The sequence below is a fragment of the Elephantulus edwardii genome, unplaced genomic scaffold, assembly GCF_000299155.1.
Source record: "Elephantulus edwardii isolate Elephantulus edwardi_28Jun2011 unplaced genomic scaffold, EleEdw1.0 scaffold00081, whole genome shotgun sequence".
NCBI classification, from domain to species: domain Eukaryota; kingdom Metazoa; phylum Chordata; class Mammalia; order Macroscelidea; family Macroscelididae; genus Elephantulus; species Elephantulus edwardii.
Genome location: NW_006399831.1, coordinates 13,903,307 through 13,918,421, shown reverse-complemented (window position 1 = coordinate 13,918,421; position 15,115 = coordinate 13,903,307). Strand labels below are relative to the sequence as shown.

The 15,115-nt window shown below is 39.0% G+C and overlaps 1 protein-coding gene and 1 pseudogene across 1 annotated transcript in view; both read left to right on the top strand.

Annotated features, from left to right (window-relative positions):
• Nucleotides 1-3,673: 3,673 nt before the first annotated feature.
• The window catches only part of LOC102862285 (protein BTG3-like), a 44,402-nt gene continuing 32,960 nt past the window's right edge, over nt 3,674-15,115 (top strand). Inside the window, exons 1-2 of the mRNA XM_006889819.1 lie at nt 3,674-3,851; nt 8,232-8,369. Coding sequence (XP_006889881.1) covers nt 3,679-3,851; nt 8,232-8,369 — 311 coding nt within the window. The 5' untranslated portion in view covers nt 3,674-3,678. The remainder of the gene's footprint in view (nt 3,852-8,231; nt 8,370-15,115) is intronic.
• LOC102864731 lies at nt 9,228-9,677 on the top strand (annotated as a pseudogene).

Here is a 15,115-nt window from a genome sequence, read left to right as displayed (position 1 = left end):
CTGTCCTAGTCGCCCACTCTGTGGCGGCGGCGGCAGCGGTGAGGAGACAGGGCCGAGGGGAGGGCGGACATGGCTGGACTGAGGGCATTAGCCGGGGGGAGGGGGAGGATGGTCTGGGCGCCCCCGCGGCCACGTCGAAGGCTCGCAGGCGAGCTCCGCGGGGGAAAGACGGTCTCTGGGTCGAGCCTGGGTGCATCAGTTTCTGCTCCAGTCCGCGTGAGGGAAGGAGTGGGGGCGGCGGGGCGGCCCAGGAGGGTTTCCGCGGGACCCTCAGCAGGATCCAGAGGAAGAGACGCCGCCTTGAGCGCGGTTCCTGCCACGTTTTCACCGCGCCGGGGCGCGCGTTGCTTTCCGCTTCGGGGTGGGTGACAGCCCTGCGCCTTCCCACTTTCCTACCGAGAACCCCTGGGGTTTTCGCTCCTTTTCTCCGAGGCCAGGGTCTCGGCTTGGCTGGGGGCGGGGGAGGGGCTGTCTCTCCCGGGGAGAGCCGGGGCCTCGAGCCCAGAACATCGCTCACTGATGGCGTGTCTGGGGCTTGCGGACCCTGCGGTCAGGCCGAGTTGGCGCACCCAGCGCGAATGCTTCCGGCGAGAGGGCTTGGACTCCGGGGTCCTTCTCTGTTAAATGGGGGGGGGGGGGAGAAGTGCGGAATTGCAGAAGTTGGGTGCTGCTTGCAGGCCCGCCTTTCAGGAGGTGGGAGCTGCTTGGGAGCTCCTTACCTCGCACCCCTACAACCCAAGTGCGAGTGCTGAACCGCAGGATTTGGTGACTTAAAGGTAAATCTCTCGGCCCCGTGGAACGTTGTTTGTTTCCTCAGCGCGGGGCGATCCACCTTCCGAACCTCCCTGAGGCGCAGGTCAAGGTCCCATCACCCCTTACCCGCTTGGGCTCCCGCTTCCTCAACGTTGGGACATTAGCAGGAGAAATGTTTTGTTTGTAGAAACGGTGACGATTAGGCTTTCGCCACAAGAGCGGGAAAAGTTACAAACTCTTGGAAGGCAGGGCTTGCCTTGCCTTGGGATTTGATCCGTGAGAGCACAAAAGTAGAACTTCAATAGCAGCAGCGATGGTGACTACGTCCCAGGATGACGTCACCATACAACGTTTAAAATGGGAGCTTTTGCCAGTGAGTGGGTGAATTGTTTTTACTACTTACCCAAGACGTCTGAAGTCGTTTTAACCCCCGCTTGCTTCTGGTTTTTCTCTGCCTGACTTGACTTGCTCCCCTTTTTACCATTTGGTACTCCTAGAATACTGGTGGAGGTGGGTTAGTTTTTCAGCTTTTCCTGTCATTTTTTTTTTTTCAAAATAGGAAAAGTAATTTTATCTGAGTCATCTGTGTTACAACTAAAAGCAAAAGAGAAGACCACTAAGTGGTTCTTTCCTTCCTGTCTTCCTTGATCTTTTTTTAATGTGAAACAGCAAAGCAAAAACCCCAAAACAAGCCAACTGGTATGTAGCACATAGCTGGCAAATTTAATGAATTGGGAGCATGATTTAGTTACAGATTAGAACATCCGTTTAGAGTTTTCATTTCTTTTTGGTGGGGTGGAGACTAATGCTATCAGCAACTTTTATCCCAAGCTATGTATTAAATTGCAGTGGTTTCCTTTTATGTTGTAACATGGTGGTAAATGTAGGTCTTTATAAAGTGGAAATAGCTTATATTTTTCAGAAGGTGGTTTCATAATTGTTAATGGTAGCTGTGTGTGCGCCCACACTGGCTGGTACATGGTAGCTGGTCATGAAAAGTGAATTTGACATTCTAAAGTTCCAGGAAGAAGGTCTGAGTGTCTTCCCGTCCAGCATCAGAGTGGTTGTGGCTGCCAGCACCTCCCAGATAACTATAGAATTTTTTTCACAAGGAGGTCCCTTATTTGAATTTGCACCTCCCCAGAGTAAAGGAATCACATTGAGAGATTAAAAGGGCTTATTTGAAAACAGAGTAAAAGAACTTAACAGAATTGGCTTTAATTTTTAAAATGTGTGGAATCATTGTCACTGTATCACCTATTGCTAGGTTAGCCAGTTTTTATACTAAGTATAGCAAAAGCTGTATATCTTTTAATTTTTGGTTCCAAACTGCTGCATTGGAATAACTAAGTTACTTAAAACAGCCAAGTGAATGAGCTCATTGTTTAAAGACAGAATATACATTGAAACAATACCAGGATAAGGGTTTTGCCCTTATGAATGAATTAATGATAATTCAGATATGCCACTTTTTAAAAAGTCCACTTTGAGACAATTCTTTTATTGCAGATAAATCTCTTACCTTTTCCTCCCTCTCCCCTGGTGGATGATCCTTAATTTTTTGGGGGGTGATGGTGGAAACAACCGAAAATGTAAAATATTTTGGTACAACTACTATTTTTATGTCACATCTTTTAGATTAAATATATATCCCTTTCTGAAAAAAAACAATAACAAACCAAAAACAACAAACCCACAAACTTAATATTGAAATTTTTTTTATGTATAGCAGCTTTAATGACATAATTTATATATCATACAGTTCACTGATTTAAAATGTATGCTTGGTTTTGGTACAACCTTCACAGCAGTCAGTTGTAGAACATTTTTATCATTCCAAAAAAGAAACCTCTGTGTGTATAGCAGTCACTCCCCATTTCCCATTCTCCCCTGTCTAGCTACTAATCTACTTCATGCCTCTATAGGTTTACCTATATAGGACATTTCCTGTAAGATAAATATTTCATAATTGGTTTCTTTCCCTTGGCATATTATTTTTAAGGCTCATCTATGTTGTAACTTGTATCAGTACTCAATTCCTTTTTTTGTGACTGAATAATATGCCATTGTGTGGAAGGTACTCCTTTTTTTCCTCTATTCGTTAATGGACATTTGTATTACTTTTGTTTTTGGCTGTTACAAAAAAGACAGCTACACACATTCATATACAAGTTTTTGTGGGACATGTGTTTTCATTTCTCTTTAAGATGTAGATAGATCTTAAGAAAATTTTAGGATCTATCAAACTGTTTTTCAGAATTACTCTGTAATACTGGATCTTAAAATGGCCTATTTTGGTTTTAAATTTTAAAACCATTTCACAGACTTAAGCTACAATTTAGCTAAATGTTGGCATGCTTAATAAAAGCTATAGAAATTTGTGATAATTTATCCAACTAGAGTAATTTGGTGTGGCTCTTTACTGAATTTCTCTACAAAACTAAATGATAACATTCTCAGATAATATCTTACAATAATAAAAATCATATAAACATAAATTTGTGATTGTTCCCTACTTCAGTTTGTTGCTATTGTTAGGTGTTGTCTAGTTGACTATGACTGATCGTGAACAGTAGATCCAAACCATATGCTATCTTCTGCCATTCTCACAATATCTGACTACATTCTGACTCATTGCTACAATCAGTGTCAGTCCATCTGGTTGAGTCTTAATTCTCTTTACCTGACTTTCTACCTTTCTAAGCATGATATCCCTTTTCAAGGAATAGTCTCAGTCAGGCATGCTCCTTAGAGGCAAAGGTGAAAAAGCTTCCTTTCTACTTCAGATATGAACCATTAAAACACAAGATAAAATTGGAAGTACAAGAGTAAGTTACAAAGGAAGGCTATTTTGCAGAGTTTTTTTTCTTCCAGTTTTTATACTTTGTGTTTCTAAGAAAACCTGTTTTATCTTTACAGGATAAGATGAAGAATGAAATTGCTGCTGTTGTCTTCTTTTTCACAAGGCTAGTTCGAAAACATGATAAGTTGAAAAAAGAGGCAGTTGAAAGATTTGCTGAGAAATTGACTTTAATACTTCAAGAAAAGTATAAAAATCATTGGTATCCTGAAAAACCATCAAAAGGACAGGCCTACAGGTAAAGGAGTAGTCAGGACAGTTAGATTGAACAGGCCAGTCAATCCCCCGCAATGGATACAAAGCTAGAGAACTAATGGATGTCTAGATCATGTGTGTTAGAGTTTTATCTGCAAAACAAAGCACTGATATTTGTTGATGAAGTCTCACTGTCTGTACTGTGAGATCATATGATTTAATCTTTTTTTTATGGCTTATGGTTTGACTCTTAAGAGATAATTGCAGGTTTCACAATTCTGGAGGACCCCTAAAACTATCATCTGTACAAATGGTTATGATAAGAATTGAGAGAAATCCTCTTTGTGTGCCTAAAAATGTGTTACGAGGTTTGGCAGAAAGTATCTTTTATAGAGAAAGAGAACTAAGATTATTAGACATCTAATACTGGGTTTGAGGGAGCTCTGGTATTTTGGTCTATGGGAGTTGTGCTGCTAATACAAAGATAAGAGAGCCTCTTTGTCAAATTCACCAGTTACTCCACATAAGAAACATGGGTAATCTCCTCCCGTGCTGTTGGTAGCCCCCGAAAAGCCTTCTAGAGGGGTCAGTTCAGAGTAGATTCCTACTCAACATCAATGAGAGAGAGAATACTAGGTTCCTGATACTAAAGGAATAACAGGTAATTTGGACTCACCTAGAATCCATAATTGATCAGTGCTTGCTCTGAGACTTGGTGTCAAGTCTGACTGACACCAAATTCTTAGGAACTTTCTGTATACCATAGTATAACTCCCTTATTGCTGAAAGAGAAGATGATTCTCACTTGTACCTCTCTTTTGTACTCTGTTTTATAAGTTACACTTACAGTTTAAAAAGCAGGCTCCTGTATAACATGTTCTGGCATGCTTTCTTTCTAGAATTTATGTGACTGGGAACCTGGACTGAGAATGTCCTGCTGCTAAATACAGCTATTAAATTTTGCCTGGTTTTTAGACATGGCCACACAAAAAATAAAAGTGGAACACTTGTGACTGGTGACAACTACAACATTTCTATTTTGTGTGTATTGTTTTCCCCAGAGTTTCCTCCATGAAATTAGTACCTATGTGCTTTGATGTATAAAGGAGTTCCTTTTAGTTCCTGAGCTCCTGAAAGCATTAGACGATCACGGAATCTAAGAGTTGAAAATATATTTTATTTCTCATTTTATTGTGTTGACAAGAGAAGAATGGAGGTAATTAAGTGTATTTCCCCCTTCTTTTAATCAAAACGGAAAAATTAGAAATGTGGCTATTCTATATAAAGTAGGCTCACATTTTTTTATCTTCTTTTGATTCTGTATTTTGTACGTAACATTTCTGACAGCATGAACAGCTTTATTGAGATAGAAACTGATCTCTTTTTTATGCATTGATCTATTAGACATTGAATGAAGACATTGGAAGTGCCAAGCTACCATACTATTACTGAAAAAGACCTTGTCAAGTAAATGTTGAAAGGTCAGATGGTGTACAGTTTCATTTCCATTAATTCTAAAAACCTGAAAAAAAGTTGGTCAAGCTGGGTTAACTTGGCGCATGATCAGAAGTATCATTATTGAGTCATTTTGAAGCTGTCTTTGAAGTAGAAAACTTTTAGACTTAATGATGGATGGTTACTTTTATAAAAATGTATATAGGACTAATTTGAGGTAATAGTCTTTATAGTCTATAGGTAGACCAGAAGTGGCTTTTCTTGTATTTGTTCCAAAACATGTATAAATGGTTGTTCTGCAATATATGATCATAAAATGTTTATGGAGGATAATCTATAAAAAAATAGTTTTGAACACTACGTCTCCAAAACAGTTCTAGTTAGAAATGCAGGCCAGTACACGTATGAATATGGATGCTTCTTACACTTTATAATTGCCAACATGGGAAAGAACTAAGCTGTCAACATCAGGAAAATGAGAGTTATGCATTATGCAACTTTTAAAACCTTAATTTGTTGTTGATAGATAAGTCACAGTGTGCAAAGGTTTTTTTAAAAAAGCAGCATTAGCTATGTAAGATATACAAATTTTATTGAAGTCTCTCTTAAGCATCTGTTTTCATATATATTTTTAAAGCTTCTTGTTGAACATCACCCTCATTATTGAGAACAAAAAGGAATACTCCTTACATATGTCACCTTACCCTTAGCTAATTTTGGTTCTATAGCTCATGGGACTTTGGATTCTTCATGTATAGCATTATACTCTACAACATAGGACCATTTTATAAAAAGAACCAAATAGTATTTTTCCAGAGCAGAGTTTAGGGCTGTTGTATGTACATAGGGTCGCTATGAGTCGCAAGCGACTCGCAGGCACATAACAACAACATAAGAATATTATTCCATTCAGAATTTACTGCATTTGTAGATGATTCTATAATACTGTCTAATAACAAGAATTTTGCATTCAGGTGTCTGTATTCAAACCTTGGATCTACCCTTTACTACTTGTATCATGTTAAGGAAGTTGCTTAATTAAATCTTCTACCTTTTTTTTCTTTCAAGGAAATTGTCACATGACAATTTTGAGAATTAGAGTGTTGACACATGTACTAAGAAAATCATCTTATAGCTAAACTTATTTAGAAGTATTTCTTGTTAGCATTTAAGAATAATATTGTTTATGAAAATTGAAACCAACTAATAAAATAATTTAGCATTTGAGAATACTTTTTAAATAACCACATTACTTCATTCAGAGACCATTTTATCTTAAGCTGTAATTGCTGTTTGTCATTTCTGTTTTCTGTATTTCACAGCTTTTAGTCTAAGGAAGAGGCAAATTGAATTATCTGAGTTCATCTTGTAAATAAGTGCCAGATTTTCTAGTACTAAAACCTAGATTGTTGGAGTAAACAAGAACAAATATGCATAGTGGCATAAATCAGTCACAAAGGACAGTTATAACCATATTCATTGCTTCTGAGTTGGAATCGACTCATAGTTGACCCTATAGCAAGTTTTTGAGGCTGTAAATTAATTGCACAGGAGATTTTCCATCTTTATACCTCATAGCCACTGCTGGATGCTAACAGCCAGAGTGGCACCATCTTTGTGTTAACTTTGTAGCTCCCTATCCACTAGGCCACCAGAGCTCCCTATTATGATAGAAAACTGTCAGTATGAAAAGCAAAGCAAAGGTTTACATACAGATGGAATGAATTTTGAATGGTTAGTGGAGTTAGGAAAGGGATGAAGGGAGGAACTTTAACAAAAAGAAATTTTTAAAAATAACTCTGTTGGACTTTGATAGCTATAGGAATCACAAGAATCTTCCCATTAAATGAAAATTCTACAAGGCTTGTTACATGACATACACTTTAGATCCTGGAACGCATCATTCTGTTAGGTGGTGGTAGCCATGGTTGCTTGCTGACGAGTTTTGGAGCCAACCCTCCAGCAGGTTTTCAGAGACAGTAAAGTGCATGGGAGGAGATTTTCCATCTCTCTCCCACAGAGCAATTGGATTGGAACTGTGTACCTTTGGAATAGCAACACAGCTTCTTACCACTATGCCACTAAAGCTCCCTAGGCTAGGCAGATGTGGTATTTCCTGTTTGTTGTTTTGTTAATATTAGGAAGAGGTTTTCTTCTTTGCCTTTACAAATGTTTTTCATAATGAAAATCCTTGGGTAACTGAGAAGTTAAATGAGTAGAATCAATAATGCTTCAAGTTTATATTTTAGTCTTAAATAATGTGGAATGAAGAATTCTAAATAAAAGACATCTTTCTCAATACTTTATTATCTTGAGTATACATACAAGCAGGATAATGTCAGATCCAAATATCTCCATAAGAATTTTTAGATACTTAAAACACTTAACGTATTTCTTTAGAAATTTTGTTGTACAGAAGCAGGATAATGTCAGATCCAAATATCTCCATAAGAATTTTTAGATACTTAAAACACTTAACGTATTTCTTTAGAAATTTTGTTGTACAGAAACATGGCATAGAAAAATTTTATCTTTATAGTTCTGTATAATGCTATTCGACCTTCAAACTTTGTATTGATTTAATGTACAGATGAGGTTTGGAAACTAAGGGAGAGTCAGTTCTAGTGAATTGTGTGAGCTTACATAGGTGCTTCCTACACTGGACTGGTTAGTCTTACTGTTGTTTGCTGTCAAGTAAGAACCAACCCACAGCTGAACTGCCAGTGGGTTTTAAAAAACTGTAAATAACATGGGAGGAGATTGTCCATCCTTTTTCCATGGAGCAGATGGTGAATTCAAACCACTTGCCTTGGGGATTGCAGCGTAGCTTCTTATCACTAGGTCATTAGTGCTCCCCTGGGTAGTCTTCTGTGGTCCATCCCCCACCTGTAGTTTATTGACAAATACTAATAGAAGTTTGTAGTTGAAATTTAGTTAAAGCCATTAATATAACCCTCCTTTTTTGTAGATGCATTCGTGTCAATAAATTTCAGAGAGTTGATCCTGATGTCCTGAAAGCTTGTGAGAACAGCTGCATCTTGTACAGTGACCTGGGCTTGCCCAAGGAGCTCACTCTCTGGGTGGACCCATGTGAGGTGTGTTGCCGGTAAGTCTCTGGATTTGGCACCTTATTATACATGAAATTTTCTTATATCCTACTTACCTGTGTTTCTTTATAGTTTGTTGTCTGTCTTGGTTAGAAGTGAATTTTATTAAGCTGCCTTCTGGAGATGATAGTAAAGGACTTTTCTATTAAGCAGCTAAGGAAACTCACAAAGCTTTTCCAGAGCTTTGTCTTGAAAATTACTGTAGAGCAAGTAGAACTTAGGCACCTAACCTACTCTTAAATCAGTTATCATCTTTCTTTGTTATTGCACTAGTCCCTTTCTGTACTATTTAAGAAAATAACTGGTCCCAAATAATAATAAATAGTAACTTTTAGTTGATTTCGGTCTGTTTTTGTTCCCTATCTCCATTTGGATTTTATGTTAGTGAGGTTTTGTCATCATAGGAAGTATTTGTCTCATTTTCTACTCAGAATTGTAAAAGACTTGCTACATATGAAACCTATTTGAACTCCATCCACTCAGAAAAGATTCACTGTAGAACTCTTAGTTGTGAGATTTTAAAAATGAGATAGATGTTTGCTTTTTAGTAGTATAATAAAGGAGGAGAAAGGGTAAGCAACTTACATCCTAGTCTGATTTGTGCAGTGATAGAAAGATGAATGAAATGTCAGTAGTAGGTGGTACAAAGTACTAATTTTTCTAGAGGTGAAAAGGCTTTCGGTCAGATAAGACGTTACTATGTAGGGGTGGTACTTGAGATTGAGGCAGATGACCAAGTGACAAAATGAAAAGTACATGCCAGACAGGAGAACGAGATGAACACAGACATGGAATCCATGCAGATGATTTCCTAAAGCCTTCCATTAGTGACCTTTCCTCTGATGATTGTAGTACTGATGCTTTTTGATGCCCCTGCCCAAGTATAGTTACAGACTTTGGCCTGATCTTAAACAGTGGAGCTTCACAGTGAAGACACATAGTGCCAAAAATACATGAATATCCTCTTCTTTCTGCCCCTTCTTCCTGTGACACTCGACAAACAATGGGCAGTTCTCTCGGATAAGGCAGATTAAGGTCAAAACTGGCGTAGTCAGGTGATTAATCAAAGATAAAGGGATGTATAAAAAAGAATCTAAACAATAAGAAGAAAAGGTTGAAAAAAATGAAAGCTGAAGATGGTGAAAATTATGTTGTTATAAAGTAGGCACAGATCTTGCAAGAGTCTCAGATGGGAAGGTGCATATACCAATCTTCAACAATTATTAGAAAGTGAGAAAGTCTTTGAAGAACCAGGAGATTATAAAGATGCATATGTAGTACCGGATTCAGTGAAGTTGGAAGCCTGAATTTTTTCTGTATAGGGTTTTATTGCCTTAAATCCTTGAATTTATTCCAAATTCATTATGTTTGACCATTGCTATGATAATTTTAAGTTGTTGTTGTTGTTATGTGCCGTCGAGTCGTTTGCGACTCATAGCGACCCTATGTACAACAGCCCTAAACCCTGCTCTATCCTGTGCCAATCGCATTGCCTATGACACACCCATCCCGATTACCCCAGTCACTGAATCAGTCCACCTCCCCCTCCTCCGCTGTCCCTCTACTCTACCCAGCATGATGTCCCTCTCCAAAGACCTGTCTTTCCTTGCAACATGTCCAAAGTATGTCAGACGAAGCCCCAGAATCTTTGCCTCCAAGGAGTAGCCTGGTTTAGCCTTCTATCGGATGAATCTCTGTTTTCTTGGCAGTCCGTGGTACATTCAATACTCTTCTCCACCACAGCTCAAAGGCATCAATTCTTCTGTCCTCCCTAGTCATTGTCCAGCTCTCTGATGCATAACAAGTGATTGCAAAGACCGTAGCCTGTATCAGGCGCACCTTCATCTCCAAAGAGAGACCGTTTTATGCATTTGCATATTTTTTTTAATTTGTTAATTTTTCTATGTTGTTGAGTGCTTTTAAAAAAATTTGTTGTTAATTTCAGTGAAAATTTACAGAGACTTTGGGTTTCCATCATTTACTGTTGCACTTTTCGCCCCTCCCAACCCTCCCCTCTAGTACACTACCCTCTTGGAAAAGTAAAAGAAAAATTATTTCTTTGTTTTACAAACCCTCCCCCAGGTCCACTCCACTAAGCAGCCTTCGCTCTAGACTCCTTTCATGACAAAAATAACTAATCACATATCCCTTTTAAACAGTTTTCTCCCTTATTTGTTTCAGTGCAGTATACATTATTGAACCCATCTGTTTCAGTCTTCCCCCCAACCCCATTGTCAGTCAGGTTTTACAACTGTGGCACCATGCAGTATTTGTCCTTTTGTGACTGAGATACTTCACTCAGCATAATGTCCTCCAGAGTCACCCATTTTGAATAATATTGCATGAGTTCCTTGCTTTTCAGTGTAGTGTAGTATTCTGTTGTGTGAATATACCACGGCTTCTCTATCCACTCGTTTGTTGATGGGCACTTAAGTTGTTTCCAACTCCTTGCTATTGTGAACAAAGCCGCAGTAAACATGGGTGTGCATATATCTGGTTGGATGTCAGTTATGGTCTCTTTGGGGTATATTCCCAGCAGTGGAATTGCTGGGTCAAATGGTATCTTTATTTGCAAATTTTTGAGAAAGCGCCGTACTGCCTTCCACAGTGGTTATACCATTTTACACTCCCACCAACAGTGAATAAGGGTTCTAGTTTCTCCACAACCTCACCAGCATTTGTTGCTTGCTATTCTGTTAAATTTTGCTATTCTGACTGGGGTGAGGTGATATAGTAGTTTTATGCATATGTTTTTTCAATTTAAAGTGTCAAATAAATGAGTTCATCTAAGAGAAAAAATATATGGATAGTTTTCTACTGAATTTCTTAGGACGATTCTTAGTGGTTACTCTCTTATTTTCCAGATCTTACAAATAAATGTGGGCTGGCAGGTTGAGAAGGAGAAATCTTATTGAGACAAAGATTTTCCATTATTCCTTTCTCAAACTGAAAAAGGAAAAGCAAACTTTGATGTTTAGGTCTGAGAAAGTAAAATTTTTTTGTTGTTGTTGTTATGTGCCTCCAAGTCGTTTGTGACTCATAGCGACCCTATGCACAACAGCCCTAAACCCTGCTCTATCCTGTGCCAACCGCATTGCCTCTGACACACCCATCCCGATTACCCTAGTCACTGAATCAATCCATCTCATAGAGGGTCTTCCCCTCCTGCGCTGTCCCTCCACCCTCCCAAGCATGATGTCCCTCTCCAAGGACCCGTCCCTCCTGGCAACATGTCCAAAGTATGTCAGACGAAGCCCCAGAATCCTTGCCTCCAAGGAGCATCTTGGTTTAATCCTCTCCAAGATCAATCTGTTTGTTGTCCTGGCAGTCCAGGGTACATTCAGTACTCTTCTCCAGCACCACAGCTCAAAGGCATCAACTCTCCTTCTGTCCTCGCTAGTCATTGTCCAACTCTCTGATGCATAACAAGCGATTGCAAAGACCATGGGCTGTATCAGGCACACCTTAGTCTCCAGAGAGACACCGTTGTTCCTGAGTACTTTAGAGAGGTCCCTAACAGCAGACTTTCCCATTGCGATACGCTGTTTGATTTCCTGACTGCTGGTGCCAAGAGTGTTGACTGTGGAGCCGAGCAAACTGAAGCTGTGAACAATCTCAATCTCTTCGCCATCCATCCTGATGCTGCCAATTGGTCCAGTGGTGAGAATCTTTTGTCTTCTTGACATTGAGCCTCAGTCCATACTGAAGGCTGCAGTCCTTGACCCTCCGCAGCAAGTGCATGAGGTCCTCTAGAATTAATTAATTAAAAACTTGGCTTAGGCAGGGACAGACTTTGAATATTTCGACTAAACCCTTGGAAAAGGCCTTATTTAAAATACACACTTCTTAAAATTAATTTATTGCTTTCAGCCCATAAAAGATTAGAAGCAATAATGTGAGGAAGGTTGTTCACAGTAGTCAAAAAGGCATAAAAAGATTTTAATAAGTGTGGCATGGAGGTAGAAGTGACAAAAGGTAACTAGTAATCACAAATATACTATCACATGGTTAATATTTTATAGAATGAATGATCTAAATCATCATGAAAATTTTTTATATTCAGGAATATTTAAGAACTCAAATAACTATATAAAACATTTGAGGCATACTAATTTATAATACGTAAAATAAGTATTGTTGTATGCCATTGAAGTCAGAACTGACCCCAGCTGACCCTCTGGTGGGCATTCAGAGGCAAGTTAATTGCATGGAGGAGATTATCCACAAAGAAGCAATTCCCTCGAGTTGGGGTGCTAGAGAAGAGTCTTGAACATAATCATGGACTGCCAAGAAAACAAATAGATCTGTCTTAGAGAGGGTGAAACCAAGTTTCTTCTTGGAGACGAGGATTTTGAAGGTCTGCCTTATAAACTTTGAAGGTCTGCCTTATAAACTTTGGGCATGTAGACAGGAGAGACCTGTCCTTAGAGAAGAACATTATGCTTAGATGGGTGGAGGGACACTCAGGATAAGATGGATTGATACAGTAACTGGGGCAGTGGTAGTTGATGTGTTGGAATTAGTGAGACTGGCTCAGGCCAGGGCAGAATTCAGAGCCGCTGTACATAGAATCTCTCTGCGTCGCAGGCGACTCAAAGGCACATAAAAACAACAGAGTATATTTTGGCACCTGGATAAAGGTTTTTTTAGCTATATGGGCATTCTACTTAAATGGGTACTGACGAAAAATGATAGAAGAATTGATGCCTTTGAGTTGTCATGCTGGCAGAGTATAGAATAGACTATGGGCTTTAGAGAGAACAAACAGGTTCGACCTGGAAAGCGTGAAATCAGGCTGCTCCTTGGAGGCCAGGATTTTAAAGCTTCGTCTGACATACTTTGGACATGTTGTAAGATGGGACCAGTCCTTGGAGAGGGACATCATGCTTGGGAAGGTGGAGGGACAGCACAAGAGAGGAAGACCTTTGATGAGATGGATTGACTGAGTGACTAGAGTAATGAGGGTAGGTGTGTCAGAGACAAGGAGGTTGGCACGAGATAGAGCAGGGTTCAGAGCTATTGTACATCGGGTTGCTATAAGTCACGAGTCATGGAGTGGCACATAGCAACATTACTTGATGGCAGATAATGATAAACATTTGTACTTTGATCTCCTTGTTAATCTAAGAAAATCTGTGTGTTCAGTGACCTAGATTTTTTCCAAAAATTTTTTATAATATGCTTTTTTTTTTTCCTACTCAGTTTTTATTTTCTCAGCAGCTAGTAGAAATTGCCTTTGGAAAGTTTGTACGTATTCCGTGATAGTTTAACCCTGAAATTTAACTGTTAATAATTGTATATAAGTGAATGCTGTCAGTTAGTAGAAGGGATTAACATAACTGTATAATGTTTTTGGACATAAGCTGAAAAGAAAGTTACTCTACAAATAAATCTGATTTAATAATTATAAAATAGAACAACTACCTGAGTGGTTTAAAGATCATACATTATTGATATATTAGAGACTAACAAAGCTATAAAGGGAAAGATTAAAAGTGCACCCAAGGAAAATTCATAGTCTTAACTCATCAGGATAAAATGTTACAAAAAGTTCCATGTAGTTAGAAAGCGTATCAGTTAAATATTTGGAGGATATGTTGATGATGTTGTTAGCGAGTCAGGTATGACTCATAGTGACCATATGAACAACAGTTCTGAATCCTGGCCTATCCTGTGCCATCCTCATCATCTCTCACATACTCAAGCTCATTGCAAATATTGTGTTACTACATCTTGTTGAGACTCTTCCTTTTTCAGCCAACACTGCCTTTTCAGGCATGCTTTTTATCTCCAAAAAATAGCCTCTCCTAATAGCATCCCTTAAGTATGTGAGGTAAAGCTTTGTTAAAAGCTGATTGAAAGCTTTCAAAGAGCGTTCTGCCTGCATTTTTTCCAAGACATACATTAGTTCTTTTGACATTCCATGGGATATTCAGTACTTCTCTCCAACACCACAACTCAAAAGACATTAATTCTTCCATTATCCTTATTCATTGTCTATCTCTTAGACACATAGGAAGTGATTGGAAGGACCATGGTCTGAATTGGGCCACCTATGTCCTCAAACTGACATTGTTGCTCCTCAGTAATTTGGAGAGATCTATGAGTTGTGCTCAACTCAAAGGCGCAATCAACAACAACTCTGATTGCAGACTTTCCAGTGAGCTACATCTCCTGATCTCCTGACTTCTGCTGTCAAGGATGTTGATTGTGGATCTAAGTAAGATAAATTTGTTGACAGTTGAATTCAGTCTTTACTCAAGCAATTATGATGTTGCCTGTTCATCCATTGGTGATAATTTTCATTTTTTAAATGTTGAAGGCTAATCCATATTGAAGGCTTTCATCTTCTGCAACAAGTGCTTCAAGTTCTCACTTTCCACTAGCAAAGTTGAGTAATCTGTAAAACACAGGGTTTTGATGAGTCTTACTCTGATTCTGATACCACATTTTTCTGCATAGAGTCCAGCATGCAGATACAATAGGTATAGAGAGAGGATGCAACCCTAAAACATACCTTTCCTGATTTAAAACCATATAGTGTCCTTTGTTTTGATTGGACAACAACCTCCTGAGTTTTTCTGGTTTCACATGAGCACAATTAAGTGTTTTGAGATTCCCATTCTTCTCAGTTGTTGCCATGGTTTGTTATGTTGTTGTTGTTATGTGCCATCGAGTCGTTCCCGACTCCTAGCGACCCTATGCACAACAGCTCTAAACCCTGCTCTATCCTGCGCCAACCGCA